This window comes from Calidris pugnax, unplaced genomic scaffold, assembly GCF_001431845.1.
Source record: "Calidris pugnax isolate Ruff unplaced genomic scaffold, ASM143184v1 scaffold13, whole genome shotgun sequence".
NCBI classification, from domain to species: Eukaryota; Metazoa; Chordata; class Aves; order Charadriiformes; family Scolopacidae; genus Calidris; species Calidris pugnax.
In genome coordinates this window covers 15,129,519-15,149,114 of record NW_015090810.1, presented here as the reverse complement: position 1 = coordinate 15,149,114, position 19,596 = coordinate 15,129,519, and the positions used below count along the sequence as shown (strand labels likewise).

Sequence of the window (19,596 nt, the reverse complement as noted above, 5' to 3'; positions counted from 1 at the left end):
AAGGTCCTGGGGCAGAGCAGCTGGAGAAGACAGCTGCACTTTCTTATTTAACATCACTTAACATCATGGATACCACAATGATTGGTCACAATCCTTTAAGAAATTCTGATACTCTTCCTCTTCTTTAGTATTTTGAAATTTTGAAGCTTTGGGAGAAAATTTCACCGAAATTCACATGCTTAAAAATGATTCTGCCACTGCTAGACATGGAATAATTGCAGCAGACACTGATGCCCAACCCTGGTGAAGGCAGAAAGCTGAGACTTTGAATCTGAAACAATAGAGATATTCTATCCACTGGTCTCCAAACACATATTTACAAAGAAGTCTGATTCTGTCCAGGTATGTCCAAAGCTTTACTGCTGACAGACTTCATAGACTGAGCTTATAGTTTTGTTCCAAGTATTATTTGCACAACAGGTTTTATTCTTAGGCATTTTATACTCACAGAAGCTGTACTGCTTCTGTCATACAGGTGTACTGTATTACTGTGGGCTTAGAAATAAAAGCCGTGTCAGTATGGCTTATTCCCATGTGAAAAGGAAAGTAAACTCTGCTAATATAAGGCACTTTTTCTTCCATTTACTACATTTATACAAGGTCAAATTGCTGTAACTATTTTAGACACAGAAAAGCCAAACCTAGCTATACTAGTTTCATGTTACAAAAGTTGTGTAGAGGCAAGAGTGAAAAAACTATTTGTTTATGTAATAAAAATGTTTATAAATATGTCACCTGAAACCAAGGGAAGGAAAATCTGCAGGTTCAGCATTCTCCTGGAGAAACTGGCTGCTCATGATTTGGACAGGCACACTTGGATAAAAAACTGGTTGGATGACTGAGCCCAAAGTGTTCTGATAAATGGAGTTAAATCTAGTTGACGGCCCAGGGCTCAGTACTGGGGCCAGTTCCATTTAATATTTTTATCAATGATCTGGATGAGGAGATCAAGTGCACTCTCACTAAGTGTTCCGATGACAGCAAGTTGGGTGGGAGTGTTATCTGCTTGAGGATAGGATGTCTCTACAGAGGGATCTGGACAGGCTGGATCAATGGGCCAAGACCAATGGTATAAGATTCAACAAGGCTGATTGCTGGGTCATGCACTTGATCGTAACAACCAATGCTACAGGTTTGGGGAAGAGTGCCTGGAAAGCTGTCTGGCAAAAAAGGACCTGAGGGTATTGGTTGACATCTGGCTGAATATGAGCCATTAGTATTCCCAGGTGGCCAAGAAGGCCAATACCACCCTGGCTTGTAATAGAAATAGTTTAGCCAGCAGCACCAGGGAAGTGATCATTCCCCTGTACTCAGCACTGGTGAGGCAACACATCCAATACTGCATTCAGTTTTGGGCCCATCACTACAAGAAAGATATTGAGCTGGTGGAGTGTGTTCAGAGAAGGGCAACAAAGCTGGTGCAGGGTCTAGAGCACAAGTCTTATGAGGAGCGGCTGAGGGAAATGAAGTTTTTTCCTGTACTCAGCACTGGTGAGGCAACACCTCCAATACTGCATTCAGTTTTGGGCCCATCACTACAAGAAAGATATTGAGCTGGTGGAGTGTGTTCAGAGAAGGGCAACAAAGCTGGTGCAGGGTCTAGAGCACAAGTCTTATGAGGAGCGGCTGAGGGAAATGAAGTTTTTTAGTCTGAAGAAAAGGAGGCTGAGGAGAGACCTTATTGCTCTTTACAGCTGCCTGAAAGGAGGTTGTAGGGAGGTGGTACTTGTCTCCCAAGTAACAACCAATAGGACAAGAGTAAATGGCCTCAAGTTGCACCAGGGGAGGTTTAGATTGGATCTTAGGAAATATTTCTTCACCAAAAGCATTATCAAACTTTGGAACATGCTGCCCAGGGAAGTGGTTGAGTCACTATCCCCAGAGGGATTTTAAAGATCTGTACATGTGGAGCTTAGCAATATGGTTTAGTGATGGTTTTTGTCAGTGTTAGGTTTACAGAGGGACTCAATAATCTTAGAGGTCTTTTCCAACCTAAATGATTCTATAATTCTACACTGAATACCTCTCAGAACTCCTTCATCTATCTACACATCAAATTTCTGCTTAATGGCATAGCTCTGAGAAATGTCTGCCTTCCCCACAATGTAATTTTTTACTCTGGTAGGCAAGAAGTTTCACTGCAACAGTAATGTTCACATTAACTTTGACGTGTTGTTGGGTAAGGACCGTAATGAAGACATTTTTTTAGTGAATAAAATAATCTTAAGACATTCCAAGAATACTAAATATCTATCAACCTAAGTATTTATCAGTATCTCAGTCTGCCCTATCTAAACGAAAAGTATGTCAATGACAATACTCATAGTAGTTAAAGTATGCCTCATGATAGGTGCTAGTATCACTACGTGTGACCTGTTCAGAAGTCTTTAAGGCATTTTCTTAAATTAGTCAAATGGACCTTTAAGAGAAAAACAAAACATATCCCTTTCTACTTCACTTCAAGCTATACGGTTTTAGTTGGTTCTTACATTGCTTTTTTAATGTATATTTCACTATTTGCTTGGAGCAAACATTTTTTTTCTTGGATCTTATGGAATCTGTGTTGATAGCTTTGAGTCTTTTGCTAAAGTAAATGGCAGCAAAAGCAACTACAAAGGGCTAGATACTCAGCAGTTTCACATTACTATTGTTTCCGTGAAATCATTAGAGACATGTTAATTTAATAAAGTTTATGATCGGTCAGAGTCATCTCAAAAATACTTCTTTGTGGATGACATTTGTCTTGTTGAATCCCAACATCCATAATAATACAATAGACAATGAAACAGTGCTCAGCTTATTTTTTAAATAAACGCAAAAAGTAGCACATATCCCTTTTAGAAATAATACTGAGAGTGCAGAACTTAACCTCTTTTACTTACATCAGAATTGGACGTGTAAGACAGAGGTTTGGCTGGATTGACATTGAAAGGAAAACTTTGTAACATTAGCAAGCAGGGAATAACGCTGATCACCACAGTTGTATACAAAGGGGCATGGGAAGGATGCATTTACCCATCTACCCCTTAGGCTATTCCTTACTTGCTTGTTCATAAGATTTATGGGTGTTTTATTGGCTTTAAAGCCTACCTTTTGCTTGCACAAAAACTTAGATAGGACCTTTCAGTCTCGAGCTGCCGTTCACATCTGTTTTCTTTCAACAAATAATAATCCTTTTTTTAATTGATTTTGGTAATAGTCTTGTTTCTACTTCCTTTAATATATTTGCATTGTTGTGTTGTAGTTATTTTGTTGGGTTTTTTCCCTCAGCTTATGGTTAAATGACAAGGAAGAGCATTTCTCATGTTGTTGTGGGAAGATGATAGTATGGAAGTTTTTAATTTTTCTGAAATCACAGGTGTTTTGTGGTAGGGAGCAACAGATTACAAAGCCACTCTTGGAATCAGCTTTTGGTAAAAATTTAATGAAGATGTTGGGTGAAACAGAGTGACTACTTTGATTGGAAGATGGTAAGCAACACATTTTTTCTTTTATCCCTTACACAGGAAAATAGTTTTTAGAATTTGAACGCAGCTATTGTTCTTATATCCTACTTTAGGCTAAAGGTATTTCAATGAGCAGATTATGTTTTTGTCATAATCTCCATGAGAGATACCAGAACTCGAAAAAGAAGGTCTGAGAAATCAGGATATCAAGTGTAATAGGCTGGATCAGTGTGAAAATGGATTAACTACTAGGGACTAAAAATACTAACTTGCTTATTTTAGAGCTGTGTGAAAAGAAAGGTAGTGACAATATCTAGAGACAAAGTAGAACTCAATACTTGCAACAGATTAAAGAAAGTTTAGCTTGGCATTGTCATTAGCCAGTAAAAGGAAACTTGTAGTAGTAGTACTACTACTACTAATCATAATCATAATCATAATCATAATAGTTGTTTTTATAATTTAGGCTAGAGCAAATCTCTTTATTTCCTAAAGGAAATTGACACAATTCTTTTTTAAAAAAGAACTAAACTAAGAAAGTTAGAAGTCTGTCAACAAAAACATATACAATGAAAGCGAGGTGACAATTAAATATTGAACTAATGATATGATCCCTGACTGAAATCTTCAAATACCTGTAAGTTCTGTAGTGATGTAGTAGATCTGGAACCCACTATGGAAGGACATCTGCAATACCCAATGTGAAAATGACTATTGTCTCTTGTGGGTAAGTTTGCTTATGCTTGGTAATAGACTTTCCCAACAGGTATATAGAGAAATGAGTAAGATCAAGTCAGTTGCTATCATTGGTAATTTTTGTTGGTCATCTATAGTTCAATAGAGGAAAAGCTGAAATAGATATTCTTCTTCTAAATTAATTGTCAGTCAATCATCATCTGTCTCAGTAAATCAGGGTTAAGTAAAGCTGATGACTTAAGGATTTCTTGCTCTCATGTATGGTTAGAATGTTGTTGTTGGTGCTTCAGCCTTGTACTAGGTGGAAGCCGATTACAACCAAGTAAAAACTGATCAAAGGAAATGTGATTTCTCTTGAGCTAGAATCACATTAAACATAAAGTGCAATAAGACTCAACAGATTGCAGGTTCTGACTACTTGTGTTTAAGGTCCAGCGAATTAGATCTACTTCTGGGTACCTTTAAAACATGCTATCTCTGTTGCATGAGGATAGGATCATCCACACCACAACTCTGAAATAACAGAAGCAAGCTCCTCTTACTAACCTCTGACCCCTGTCATTGCAATGGAGACAAAAGGTGTGTGTCCTGTATGAATGCCAAGACATCAATAGGCCAATAGGGAGGTTGCTGTTGTAATGCAGTTTCAATACCTGTCTCAGCTGCAATTGATATCTTGTGTGGATGAACTCTAACAGCACTTTGATTTGGCCTCAGTGAAGCCACAATCTCATCCACCAAATGTCTCATATACACAGTGTACATTATGACAATATTTCAAGGAATAAATGCTAATAGTTCATGATATAAGGCATTTCAGGTATGCCCAGACCAAGGTGACCTAACTTCAATGCTTTTGAATATAGTGTTATAGACAGTGACCTTATCATCATTAAAGAAATAAAGAATAAGGATATGAAGATAATGAGGGCTCGGTTTCTCTACAATAACTTTCATTACCGTGCAAGACTCACTTTCTTTTGCTGCAGGAGACACTTATTCATTCGTAACATTTGGTTCCTTCCTATTTTATTGTTTAACTAAACAGAAAAGTCCAGACCAAAGTCATCCTGCTGTGTTTCCATAGTGCTATTCAAGACATGACAAAAATATGCCAAAGATCAATTTTACCAACACCTGCCAGCTGCTCAACAACATCAGAAGTAAAATACGTTCATGCTTAAAAACTCACAGAGAAGTTGAAAAGGATGATAATATCAATTCCCAAGCACAAGATAAAGACTGCAATGAAAATGGCTACTGACTATCCTGTATTAAACTTCTACCAGTAATATTTTACATATATACAGGGAATGCTGCCTTTTGGGAACAATGCAATTTATGAATATGTTTTTAAAGTAGTCTTAGTAATAAATAATATTCAACTGAGATTCAGGATTAAAAAAAAAAAACAACCATGCTAAAAGTATTTGGCAAAAGCTGTTTCATATGGGCTTTCTCCTTCCTGAGGATGGATGTGATCAGTTTTTAAATAATGTCCCATTAATCTTGCTAAACTGTCTTAAAAATCAGCAGCTGGCAATTTTCTGGAGTATTGTCCCAGAGTTAGGGCAACCAGATCACCAAAAGTACAAACAGAGGCAATTTGCATTTGACTTTCAAATATAACTGACAGGTGAAATCTATATAAAGCATGCTTCACAGATTTAATTGTCACTGAAGAGAAGTCTAGCTGATTTAGGCCTTGCATTCACAATTAATTTGAGCCACAGGTTTCTGACTGGTGTTAAATTAGACCCTGGCTAATTTCACACTAGTCAAAAATCCAGTGTGAAATTAACCAGGGTCTAATTTAACATAAGATCTTGCACTGCAGGAGCAATTCATATGCTTCAGTGTAACTTGAAAGCATTACAGTCTAGATCCTATTACAATTTCCTTTCTTTTTTTATAAGGTCATCTTTTATGAAAGAGCACAGGACCTTGGAGCTCAAATACCTTCCACTTCTATTTAACTAATCTTTTTAATAATCCTCCTTAATGTAGCAAGCAACAGTAACATAATGAGAAAGAATCTGTATTCTCCACTTAAAAGAAGGCATATTCAGAGGATAATTACAGTTCACAGTATATAAAACACAGCGTTCCTTAAATTTCGTACTCACTTGTTTCTGTGGCTGTAACAGTTATGTTGTGCCAAGAAGCTATCTCTCGGTCCAGAGGTTTAGTTGTAATAATTGTTCCATTGTGTTCATTGATGCTGAACAATCTCTTTAAATGCATGCCGTGGACAATAGAGTACCTGCACCAAAAAAGTAAAGGGATTCCCTAATACTGAAATGTTCCATCAGAGGCAAAGACATAGAAAGCTATTGTCAGTTAAGAAAACAGAGCTGTGCATACATACATATAAATGTGTGCTGCAACAACTCAGAAATCATGAAAAATGTACACTTATAAACATTTAAAATTCACTGCTGCCAAGATCAAAGCTCGTCTTTTTATAAAACTAAATATGTCTCAGATCTCTATTAATATGAACTGAATCTGAAATACATTATTCATTCTTACTTCTAAGTCAGGATCACAGCAGGTGAATGACTTCATTGCAAAGAAACAGCAAAAGTGCCACTTGTGAAATCGATAACACTAACAGCTAAGTGGAGGTATAATGGCAAATCTGTTTTATCGTTGCTGACATGCTCTGATGCCAAGGGAACAGGCATTATAAAGACAGATAGACAACTACCTGTAATGAGGTGACACCCAGGCAGGGTACAAAATCCTAATGCAAGCGTTGATTGCAAATGAGTCCGGTGTTCCTGAGTCTTCACTGAAAAGGCTCAGAATGCTATGTCTGTATATGGACCTGCGCATGCGCACATATATACATACATACCATTCAAACTGTTAAAGTCTAATGATTGGTCACAGACCAGAGATGGACTGAAACAGATACCAAAGGTATTGGTTCAAATGGAAAGGATATTTACCAATTATTTTGATCACATATAAAAAGAGACCTTATATGTCAATTCCTAATAGAGTCTATTTCATGGGAATAAAACCTTTTTGAGGAGCTGAAAGGTTCTTACCATTCCAGTTTGGAATTCCCACATGCAACTATTCTCTCTTTGATTGTACCTTTAACACTTCTTAACAAAGTCTTTCTATCTCTTGTTGGCACTTAGGACTCCAGCTCGGATTATGTGCCAGTGGTTGGATGACTCTCTAACATGTTATTCATAGTTACATTTTTTCTGTTTTGAAAATCAGTAAGAGGACAAATCGACAAGTGAAAGTTCTTATCATTTGAGCTTCTGACATCAGTATTTTGTTTTGTTTGGGGTTTTTTTGGTAATCTGATTCTTGATATATAAGTTTCAGAAAAATCTATGTTGGATATTTTTAGTTATTTTTTATTACTGATGTAGTGAGGTTTTGATGCATGTCTTTTTTTTACTCTTTGTTTGTTTGAAAACTGGGGTCCACAAGGTAACACAGCTGTTTTTCTATATTATGAGCAACTGCAATCATTTATGATAACAATGTTTTCAAAAGTAGATTCATACTATTCATATGCATGGAACATCCTAATAAACATATCTCTACATTAGAAGTGGCATGCTCTATTTTAAAGAAACTCAGTGATGTAATACATGTGTCACTGTTTTGGGACTATGCAGACATATTCACTTTGTAGCAAGTTCCACCAAAATATTTCAAACTAAGAAGTCAAGGAGATGCCTTATATTTAAATGTTTCACAGGGGATTTTTTACTCATCTAATTAAACCACAAGGCCTTTTTTGGGTGGGGGAAGGGAAATTACATGTCTATTTTTATTTATTCTTATTTAATTTAACCTGAGTAGCTTACTAAATAACAGAAAATGAATATAAAATCATAACAAATGGCATTGAATTGATTAAATGTCTGAAGTTGTAACTGCAGGTAGCTATATATACATACATATTTCAGCTATTAGTAATCTACACACCATACATTATTTTGTGTCTCATCCCTGTATCCTAGATTGTCCAACTTGCACTGTACACAATGACACCAAGCAACTCAAGATGTTATTTTTATTATAAACCCCATATTAAAGATTAATTACCTGTTTTCTCCCTTAAGAGACAGCAAAATTATTTTGCAAAAATTAAAAGCCGGGGGGGGGGTTCTCCTTTTATATAATATTTCTGTCGGGCAATTTTGGTAGATGTAGAGAATTGGTAAATTTTTGGTCATGCTGAGCTAAGCAGATGCCAGTGGAGCTGTTCTATGTCTCCCTCCCAGCAGTGAGTCCTTCTCTCCAGATTTCCAGGAGTTATTGGCAACAGAGTGACACACCTCCAGGCATTTACAGGTTTGGCTGCAGTACCCTAGCTCTGCTGCTATTCAGAGCCTCTTCCAGGCCCCTGTTTAAAATATCATCTAATCTCAAAATGATTACAAAGATGCACAAACAAAGCTTATTTATTTAGATTTTGGTCTAGGGGTCAGGTTTTAACCTACTGTATGGTTAATTTTCTTCATAGTAGCTTAGATGAAGCTATATTTTGGATTTGTGATGAAAACAGTATTGATAGCACAGAGATGTTTTAGTCATTGCTGAGCAGCTCTTACACAGTGTCAATGCCTTTTCTTTCCTCACACTGTCCTATCAGCATGTAGGCTGGGAGTGCACAGGAAGTTGGGAGGGGACACAACTGAGACAGGTGATTCCAATTGACCAAAGAGATTTCCCACACCATATGACATCGTGCTCAGCAATAAAACTGGGAAGGGCTATGGTTGCTTGGGGACAGTCTGGATATTGGCTGGCTTGTTTTTGGGGTTTTTTTTTTTTTGCATCACTTGTTTTTCTTGGGGTTTTGGTGTGGTTTGTGTTGTTTACTTTGTTTCTTTTTTATTTTTTTTTAGTAAACTGTCTTTGTCCCAGCCCAGGATTTTTCACACTTTTGTCCTTCTGATTCTCTCTCACATCTCAATGGGCGGGGGAGCGAGCGAGGGGCTGTGTGGTCCTTAGCAGCCTTGTGGGGTTAAATCATGGCACCTAGAATAACCTAGGCTATCCTACTTGAAAGCACAAATAACTGTAAGGTAAGGAACAGAAATAGCTTTCAGAAATCACAACTACACTTATATTTGAACCCTGTTCACGTTTTAAGTTAGGTACCTGACTGGACAGTCATCATCATCTGGATCTCTAGCAGTTACAACGCCCACCAGTGAGCCACTCATAGCCCCTTCAGCAATCTCCATCACATAGTTCTCCAAGGTGAAAACTGGAGGTTCATCAGCATTTTCCACATTGATTTTGACAACAGTTTTGTCTTCAAATGGTCCTTCTTTTAGAAAGCGGTAATCGATGTACCTATTTACAACTTTTGCTCGAATACTGTATCTCCTCTTGCTCTCATAATCCACTCTCTATTAAGAAAGAAAGAGAGCGAGCTATGTAATATTTCTTTCTTCATATTTGAATTAAATACAGTTCAATAAGTGGTGTGAGATTAAAGGCAAGATAGTGAAAACATTCTTTTGGGAATGTTTTAAAAGTAGCTATTTCTAAAATTTCATTTTTATGTTAAAACCACTTTAAAATTAAACTGTGCTATGCTATTGTTTGCTTTCACATGTAGGCTGGCTGTAACGTTACAGTTAAACAACACTGTAAAAGAAGTCTTCCTGTAGAATGTCAGCCCTAAGAAAAACAGCTTCTTCTATTAGCACTTGTATTTCCAACATGAGTGTAAACATACTGAACACCATTCTTCAGTCTTACATAAACAATGCGAATCAGTAAATCTGTGGACATTAAGCTGAGTATGTCAACATTTAGTCTCTCCCAAATAAATTCCAGAAAGCAACAAAGAGTGTTTAATAAATACATAGTCACATTACTATTTTGGAGAGTCATTGTCTTCTGTAATGAAAAAAAGAAATTATAAATAAATATCTTCCTGAATTTTGATACATTCAAATAGTGGAGAAAAAAAAAAAAAAAAAAAAAAAAAAAAAAAAAAAAAACAAAAACACAAAGAGGGAAAAAAACCCACAAAACAAACCCAGAACCAAAAAACGCTCCAAATTTATAGCATTCAGTTCTTAAGGCTTCTGGATTTCACTGAACTATCAAATTCTACCATTTCAGATGATGAAGAGATGACCCAGAAGTCTTCCTATATAATTCCGAAATAAATCACACAGTGTCAAAGCCTCTTAAATATCCTAATTCATAAACTGGTATCTTTTTGAGTGTGTAACATATGTCATAACAAAAACTCCACTGTCTATCTAATACTGTAATACATTCTGGCTTCAGTTAAGTTTAACAGGAGGTGTTGGAAGTTAGGAAATATTGTGTATGATTTGTTGATAAAGATTTTACAGTGATGCACAGAAGAGAGAGAACATTTTCTCACAATGGGAAGCACAGCTAGACATAACATTGAGATAATTTGACTGCCATTCTTGTATTTAGCAGTGGTAGGAATAAGTAAAAAAAAGTAAGTAAAAAGAAAGAAAAAACATCTTTCTTTTTATCCTCCTATATCCCAATCAAATCACAAAGCCTGAAGAAATAAAAAAAAATAGAATAATAACATAATAGAATCAAAAAATAGGCCTTTTTTAACATTCAGTTTGCTTGAGGAGGGTTTTTTTTCAGTATTTCATGATTTTTTGAGGGGTTTCTGAAATCTCACCTTTTTTAATAAGATAATTCCTTCTTGAGTCTCATTGTCAGTAATGATGTCAAAAACACCTGCATCATCTTCTTCTATAAAATAATTCATGGCTGCATTCTCCCCTATGTCACTGTCTTCTGCGAAGACTTTGCCTACGGTAGTACCCACAGGAGCCTCTTCAGAGATGTTCATATGGTAGAGTCCTAAAGAAACAAATACTGGCACAGTTTAGTGATCTGCCATGGTTGGTAGGTGCTGTACTTATGATGGCCTCAGGGTGTCAGAAAGTTGGAGAAAGCCACCAGCTTTTATTAGAGCAATAGATCTAATCCAGCAGTGGATAGATCTCGGGGGCAGGGGATGACAGCCTTTCCAATCATGAGTCCTCCTCTTTAATCCCCACTTTAGCAGTAAATAGCTACGGAGAACCACCAGGGTGAAAAAACAGTGGGAACAGCACTTCCCAACAACATTTCACTGCTTTTTCCTGACAGCCCTCCTAGCAGCTCCTATGGCTGCTACAAACTCCCTGGACAGAGTAGGTCATACCATTTGCCAAAACGTTTACAGTATTTGTCAGCAAAGAATGAAGAGAGGAGAAAAAGAAATAAGGGGAGTGAAAGTGGTACTAACTATTCTGTTGCCCAGATTTTAGGCCTAGGTAGAGCAAGCGATATGGAAAGCAGTTTAGTAAGCCATTTTTCTCCAAAGCCTAACAATAAAACCAGCAGGCCTGAGGTCTTTTGTAAAGATAGGTTTTCTTTTCCTCTTTGTTTTTGAGCTTTTCTGTGGATTTTTTTTTTATTTATTTAAATCTGCACAGTGAAGCCAAATCACAGACCTGTTCTGATAAGACCCACCAGTGAACATAACACAGCTCCAGTGGATCTAAAATTCTTCAAGACTTTTAACTGCTGTAAGTAGCCTATACTTACGCTGTTGAAATTTAGGTGGATTGTCATTGATGTCAGAAAGGTTGATGGTAACAGTAGCTGTTGCTGAAAATGCCCCTGCTTGCCCAACCATATCTTTGGCTTGGATGATGACCAAATATTGATCTTTTGTTTCTCTGTCCATTTCAGAAGCCATTCTGATGACCCCTAAAAATGAAAATCATAATATAACATATAGTCCCGTTTTCTCCCAACATCTAACCATATTATATGGGTATAAAATGCATTATTGGACGCAGTTACGAATTTACATTCTACACTGTGCACAGCACAACCATCCTAATACTGGCAATTAGTACTCATGGCAACATCTAAGCTTTAAGACAGATCCATTCTGCATACTTAGAGTTCCGGGGAGCAGAACACACCATATGTATCTCCTCTACCATATATAACTATATTTCTTCCTCAGAAATCAGGATTTTGGAGAGATGTTACATATTGGTGGTTTCTCCAACATAGAGATAGGAATGTCACATAATGAGTCATAGAGCTGTTAACCCAGAATTGTTCCTTGGTCTATTTGTTGGATGGGGTAGAAAGAATTCAACTCTTTTCTTTAGCAAGATAATTTGCTAAATAAGTTGTTGATTCTCCAGAGAGAAAGAGTTTCAGCTTCCTATGGGAAAGAAAAAGTTGATTTTTTAATTTTTTATTTCATTTAGGAAGTACGCAAAGATGTACAAGTCTAGAGTAGTATCAGTTGATCTTTTTGTTGAAATGAAGGGATTTTTCTTGCATCTGCTTTATGTTAGTTTATGTATCTTTTCAAGTTACAAGATCATTTGTAGTACCTGTCTTTGGCTCCACAGAGAAATAAGGCTGTCCCTGAATGAGACTGTAAAGCAGACGGGCACTATTCCCATAAGAAGGATCATCACCATCTGTAGCTGTTACCTGTGTAACTGAAGTACCTCAAGGAAAAAATAAAATAGATTACGTTTATTTTCTTCTTGTAAAAATTATCTCATAATTACAAAACATAAACTCTTTAAAACCTTTTAACATACCAGTTATATTAGCAAGCAGTCCTGAAAATTTACAAGAGAAAATGGTACCTTGCAAAATTTATCATTAAAAAGTGAAAATATTTCCCGGGGCAACTATTTTTGTTGCATGCAAATTTTGAATAAAAATTAAAATAAATTACTTTTAGGCACTATATGCTGCTTAAAATACTACACATCATATACCTTTTTCCCTAATTTCTGATACGTGAATGGAATACATCAAATTGTTTCTCCTCCCCTTTTATATTGTTCAAAGTATTTTATAGAAGTTTCCCATGCAAATAAGAAAACACAGCCACTTTATCACCAGTAGGCCCACTGGTGATAAAGAAATTAATTGTTAGCAAGCAAACCAGCCAAGAAGTATAACAAGGCTGATAACATTTTTTATCCTTTTTGATTACTTTAATGAGCCTGTCCCAGTACAAGAGTGACTGCATATTCCCCAGTGCAAAACCACAGCAGAATCAGTCTGCAGAGCTTGATTTCACCTCTTGCTGGAAGCTGGTTATATCCTAGATACAAGATTGACAGCGATCTCATGGCACCATTAGTGCTGGTTTTCCTTTAAAGAAAATATTCACAGTAGCATCGTTTTGTAAGGCAATTATTATTTTTGTCTTTTTTCCTCACCTAGGTTCTGCTTAAGAATAAAAATATCACTTCTTGTGAGGAACAGCAGGAAATCAAGCTACTTTGTAAAACTTTCTGGAATGCGTTCACATGGTTGCACCTGCTTACCAATATAGCTGTATAGTTATGCTGGAGAAGAAAAGAACAAGAAACAATGGAGTGCAAAGTGTTACCCCAGAAACCCCTATTTTATGACAAACTCTAAGATGGTACTTATTAAACAAATATATTAATTTCTGAGTTTTCTAGCAGTTTAATAATTTTACTTCTAAATAGAAATGAAGATGGCTTTCTCATAAGGGTATGCTGAATTAAATATTTTGATTATTTAAATTTGATTTTTTTTTTTTTGCATTTTCTTTCAATTTATTCAGCAGAACTTAATGTGACTCCATAATGCATGTTATCTTCTCTCAGAGTGAAGGCACAGTAAAATGATATTAATTGCCTCCAACTTTTAGAGTTATATGCCCTTCAAAACATACCTACAATGTCAAACTTCTGACATTTAGGTGTATATTAAGTGTATGTATAGATGTATACATATATAGACTGCTCCCTATTGCTCTGAGAAATATTAAAGATAAAACAACAGATTAATATTTAATCAGGGCACATATATGCTTCAGAAATAACAATATTTTTAATAAGACTGAAGAGTAAAGGAAATATTCAGCTACACAACTGTTGACTTCACATCAACTCCAGTCTGTGGAGAGTGTTCTAATACAGGAAATTTATCCTCTAATACAATTTAGCACAACCAGAATGTAGTTACTTTGGAAAAAAAATAGAGTGCTAGTTAGGAAGGGATCAAAACCTATGAATAATGCAATAGGTACAGTCTGTTATAAATGCCATTTTCTACTAAATAAACCCAAGTGTCCACACCTACATTTAGAAATGGACTTGTTTACAGCACCATATTTAATAAATCAGCGATAAAATCCAACATATATAGAACTGCAAAGTTATCATTTTAGCTTTTGTGCATCTCACTCATTTAAAGGTAGATTTACTTTCTGCACAGTCTCTAACCGTTAGAAAGAAATGTTGAATCTAAACCAGCATTTACTGCTTCTCTTATCCCCAGCCTACTTTTCTTTCTTGTCTGTTGACTCTTCCAGAATATAGCAGAAGGCAGAAGCATGGAATTTGCCCAGCTGGGTTCAAGAAGATGCAGCCGGTGGATATAATGGAAAGGCGAGCAAGCAAGGGGCATGTGGTAAAGAGGGAGCCAACCTGAAGGGAAGTAATAACAGATCTCATGCACTCTCAGGAGGAAGACTATTTCTAAACTGGGGTGGCAGGAGAGCATGTAAAAAGGGGACTATGGTTTCTCACATTTTTTTAGGACCAAGATTTCTTAATCACTCTATGAACCTCTGCATTAAATATGTAGTAAGCAGAAGAAAATGTTACCCTGGGTTTTGAATACTTTTTCAGTTTTTGATTTTACTCTGCCATGAAGCCTGTATTTCTTTATAAATTTAACTTGCAGCAACAAAAAGCAGATCATTTGCAGAATGTAATCATGTTTACCTAGACATTCATATTTGAGAGATAGAAATCAGAGTGTTAATATTATATCAAAAACTCCAAAAATTATTATCAAAAACCCCAAAAAGCCATTTTTTTGTACTCCATGATTGGGAGAATAATTGATCAGATACAAATAATATCTTTTTAAAAAATCAATTAACACAGAACAACCCTCCCAAACAAACAAACAAAAACCCCCAAACCCCATCTCATGACATTGCGTCCATGATGGATTGAATGGATATGTCTGTGGGCTTTCAAATATGCATTTTTGTATGCGGGAGTTTATATGATGTTGATATAAAATTTAACCCAAAAAATATATATTATGTACATAGAGATGTCTTAAGCTGGATAGTAAACATGCTTACACATTTTTTGCTTTTTATTAGTTTTATTTAAGGCAAAATGTATTTTGCTAATTGCTGTATAAGATTTTTTTTATTGCTGCAGCCTTGGTTTTACCCTTCTTGGGCAAAACGAAGGAATAAAAAACATTTATATGTGGCAGCCCACTAGGTAAACTATAGGGCCCTCATATGTCAAATAGTTATTAATTTTTCTCACTGGAGTTTGAAATCTATAAAAACATTAAGTAGTGATATATTATTGCATCTGACTCTTAACCATTCCATCAGATATACTGCATTTGTAGAAGTTTAACAGCTATATGGAAGACAATGTAAAATCATACCAAATGCCTGAGGGAAAACTACAGTCCTGTGTTCTCAGAAGAGAGTCCATTTGCTGACACACTTTTCATTTACTGTGACACTTGCATATAAAATCTTAATAAAATTTAGTACTGAGGATAAAAGAGACCTAAGAAAGAAGTAAAATTTATTCTAATTTGTTAGTACATTAGTATATGCATATACTGATATTTTTACCTAACTTTAGGCAAAATTATCTGTCCATATTTTCTGTTTTTTCTGCAGTTGTTTGAGACAAGTGGCCAGCTGTGAATTATTCTCTCCTTGTTTTCTTAGTTCCAGACAAAATGTAAACTAACAGTGAACGGCTTTCCCAAGTATTGACTGTGCTTTCTGAGCATGATTTCTGTGAGGAAATTACTAGGAGATCCCAGGTCTAACATCAGAAACAGAGCAAAGGCCAAGTCTCTCTATTGCACAGTAGCATTTCAATTAATTCTGGACTACATTCCTTATTATCCAAGAGGATGTCATATTTTACTGGGAGAAAAAGACTGATATAATGAACCATTACAGTATCATCACTGCAAATTTTAGTTGGTTACTGTTTCTATCTACTGAGAGGTTAGAAATTCCCTTGTAGGGATTAATGTTTTAGGATGCGCACCGAAACAGGTTTCACCTCAGAAGTGCAGTCCCTACCTTGTGAGAAGCAGGGCAAGTGAGCCCAGAGATGTCCTCATGGTGTGTGGCTCAGCTGTTTCACATGTTGGAGCTGACTATTATTAAGGTATATACTATTATACACTACTCCACTACATTTTATATGCCAGACATACACATTAGTATGCTGCTAGTGTAGTAGTGTCTACATGGGAGAAGTAGGTGAAAGAATGATCTCTGAAATAGCTATGGTATTAGCGCTAGAGAAGTCAAACACAGAAGAAGCAATGTAGAAAATATTTCAATACCAGTAGGACTGACTTAGGTTCCCACATCACACACTGGATGATTGCAAAGCTGTGAGTTTACTGCTTCAGCTAATAAGCATCCAAGAGAGGAGGCACACAAGAATCTTGTTTTATTTTTCACCCATTCTGACAAACAGGAAGTGACATTACTTCAGATTTTGTAGATTTTTTTTTCATTTAATATATTACTACATTTTACTGGAAACTTTTTTATCTTACAGGAGTATCACAAAATAAATTAAGTTTTTTAGAGTTTAATTAACGTTATGGTGAAGTGATATGGTATTTTAGGAATTTAAATATATAATAGATGACACAGGAGAGTGCATAAAGACTGCTGAGCTTTTCATTTTAGGGTGTCAGTTTATAGCCAAGTCAAGTTAATATAGATTGAAACTTCTTATCTGTCAGCTGTTGGCTGATGTTTTCAGGTGAGAAACAGAGGTACTACTACTACTACTTGTTTTTGTCCACAAGATGTTTTTTTTTCCATATAACCATCATTAAGACAGGAGCTTATCATTAAGGCAGGGAAACAAAACAGAAGAAACAGAAGGAATCCATAAGTCACTTCTTTATATACTTCTGTGAATGGTTACAGGTCTGTAAGAGTATAAATCAGGACATATTACATTGCCACCTATTTTAAAGCCATTTTTATAAGAGACCAAGTTCCTCATAAACAATGCTTTGCCACAGGAAAAATGTACACCTAAAACTGATTCCCCTGGTAGAAAAGTGACTCAGAAATTAGTTGCTTTAATTGATGTCTTTTGTAGCTATTGCTGGCAATGATGGTGAGCTATTGCTTCCTGGCATAAATTAGGATACTAACCCCACTTTTGATTAGACCCTAGGCATGAATATTCTTTTCTTGCAACTGGTATCCAGGCTTGCAGAGGAGAATAAAGTTTACAGCTCCCTGTGAAAGATTCACTGAATCTGCTTTAAAAGTTGAACAAGTAATGATGAATGAAACATAGTTGTTATTTCCTTTTATGATCACTGATACTATTAAGTTAATGACCTAATTAATTAATACAGTTTTAAGTAGCACAATATTCGAATTTCTTTTCAATATTATTTGCAATAGAAATAACCAAAAAAGATGGAGTTAGGAATTTAAAAGATTACTGAGATTCTTTCTGTAAGACTGAAAGAATGCAATATTCCTTTCATTTCGAAGATATTTATTTGGAGAGAGCAGTATTTATAACATGCTTGTTTATGTTGGCTAAATTCATACCTTTTTTTAAAGGATTTAAATGTGTGTGTATACACATTGTGCATGTGTATGTGTATGTGCATATACACCCATATTTCTCAGATGTTAACTTTGCTTCATATGTATATTAAGTTTCTAGATACATGGCAGATCCTGTTATACATCTGATTGACTATGTGAAGGTGGGGAAGAAGACGTTCAGGGCTTAAGTTGTTCCTCTTGACAGGAAAATTACAATTCATGTGCTTAGGAAATCAGAAGTCAGTCCTTCACTGCACGCCATCTAATACAAAGAAAGAGAAGCTGACTGATGGAAAAGTGGTTTGGCAGTGTAAATAGGTAGGCATCATACATGGTGTGAGGGTATTCATCACATCAGCCCCACATCAGACTCATACCATTCCTGTTCTGAACCGACTACTTATAGGCAGAAAACTATCCTTATCCTTGGGGATGAAATTGTGAGTACCTGTGGTGAGAATGTGTTTTTTTTTTTTCCAGTTACAGTATAATATGATTTATATGACATAGGGAATAATAAACAGGGAATAATAAAGACATATTATTTAATTATTAAACAGAATCAGAGTAGACTGAGGGATGTCTTTGAGTATTTTTCAGTTTAACCAAGCTTATATTTATGTCCTTAAAAATATCAACTGAGGTCAGAGGACTTTAAAGTTTACGTGCATGCTACTTTTCTTTCAGGTTGGTAGAAGCCTGAAGATCTGACAGGTTGTAACAATAATCATAAATGGGCTAATTTTCTAGAGACTAGGGTGCTATACTTATTGAAAAAGTAGCAAAATCTGTCAGTCCCAAATCTTGTTTTCAGTGTTAACTGGATTTTGTACTCCACCTATTTCAAATAGTATTGTTATAATTTTAAAGAAGTACAAATTTCAAGCCTGAATCACTGATGGGAAAGACAACTCTACAGTCAATACAAACATCTATCCAGACTCTGCAAAATGTACATGTAGGTATTCAAATACTGAAAGGCAAGGATGTTTAGCAGAGGTATGCACAACCTTCAGTTTAAGCATATACTTTTGCAAATTTCCAAGTTTTTAAAATAGTTCGCTTCCTTCTCACTGAAAGGTAGTCTATAAAATATGTATTAAGATTTTATATCAATATAGATATCTAAAATATAATCAGGAAATAAAGAGTTCAGTTCACAGCATGTTGTACCTTCAGGTGACATCTCTGGAACAGTGGCTACGTAAGGTCCATCTAAGAATTGTGGTTCATGATCATTGATATCTCGAACCTTGATAATAAATTCTGATTCAGTTTCAATAGGAAGCTGAGTGCTCCTGCTTATTGCTTGTGCTCTTAGAGTGTAGAAGGATTTCTTTTCTCGATCCAGCTTCTGTGTCACGTAAATTTTGCCATTATTTTCATCAATGATAAAAGTGCTTCCAGCTCCCTCCCCAGTCAAAATGTATTTAAGGTTGCCATCCTGCTTGTCTAAATCTGATTTCAGCTGCAAGTATAAAACAGAAAATAAGCCACATTTTGGTAAGAACAAAGTTTTGGAATATCCATTTTAAGCACTGTTTATTTTCATTTTACAGTGAACCCTGTTACTACTGAACCTTCATGGATACTAATATTTAAAAGAGGGTACTGTCACATTTTCAGCCAGTCATGGCTCAGTTTTAAAATATTAATATAACAGACATAATGCATGGTAAACCTTAAAAAAAAAAATGCTTCGAAGCCACTTTGAAGTAAAGAAACGAATCCAAGTACTTATTTTAGATCATTGCTTTATCAGGTCCCATAAACTTCTGCTGAAAACAATGC

The 19,596-nt window shown here is 35.8% G+C and overlaps 1 protein-coding gene across 9 annotated transcripts in view; it reads right to left on the bottom strand.

Annotated features, from left to right (window-relative positions):
• CDH19 (cadherin 19, type 2) overlaps nt 1–19,596 on the bottom strand; it is a 105,249-nt gene that overhangs the window by 16,027 nt on the left and 69,626 nt on the right. For 8 of the 9 annotated variants that reach the window (XR_001411561.1, XM_014938674.1, XM_014938678.1 and 5 more), the window contains 6 exons: nt 18,979–19,273; nt 12,545–12,664; nt 11,733–11,897; nt 10,816–11,000; nt 9,285–9,538; nt 6,269–6,405 (listed from right to left, as the gene is read on the bottom strand). Coding sequence is in view for 8 of the 9 variants with exons in the window: in XM_014938674.1 (XP_014794160.1) it covers nt 6,269–6,405; nt 9,285–9,538; nt 10,816–11,000; nt 11,733–11,897; nt 12,545–12,664; nt 18,979–19,273 (1,156 nt within the window). In the remaining variant the exon portion in view is untranslated. The remainder of the gene's footprint in view (nt 1–6,268; nt 6,406–9,284; nt 9,539–10,815; nt 11,001–11,732; nt 11,898–12,544; nt 12,665–18,978; nt 19,274–19,596) is intronic. The other variant, XM_014938682.1, reaches the window with a different exon arrangement.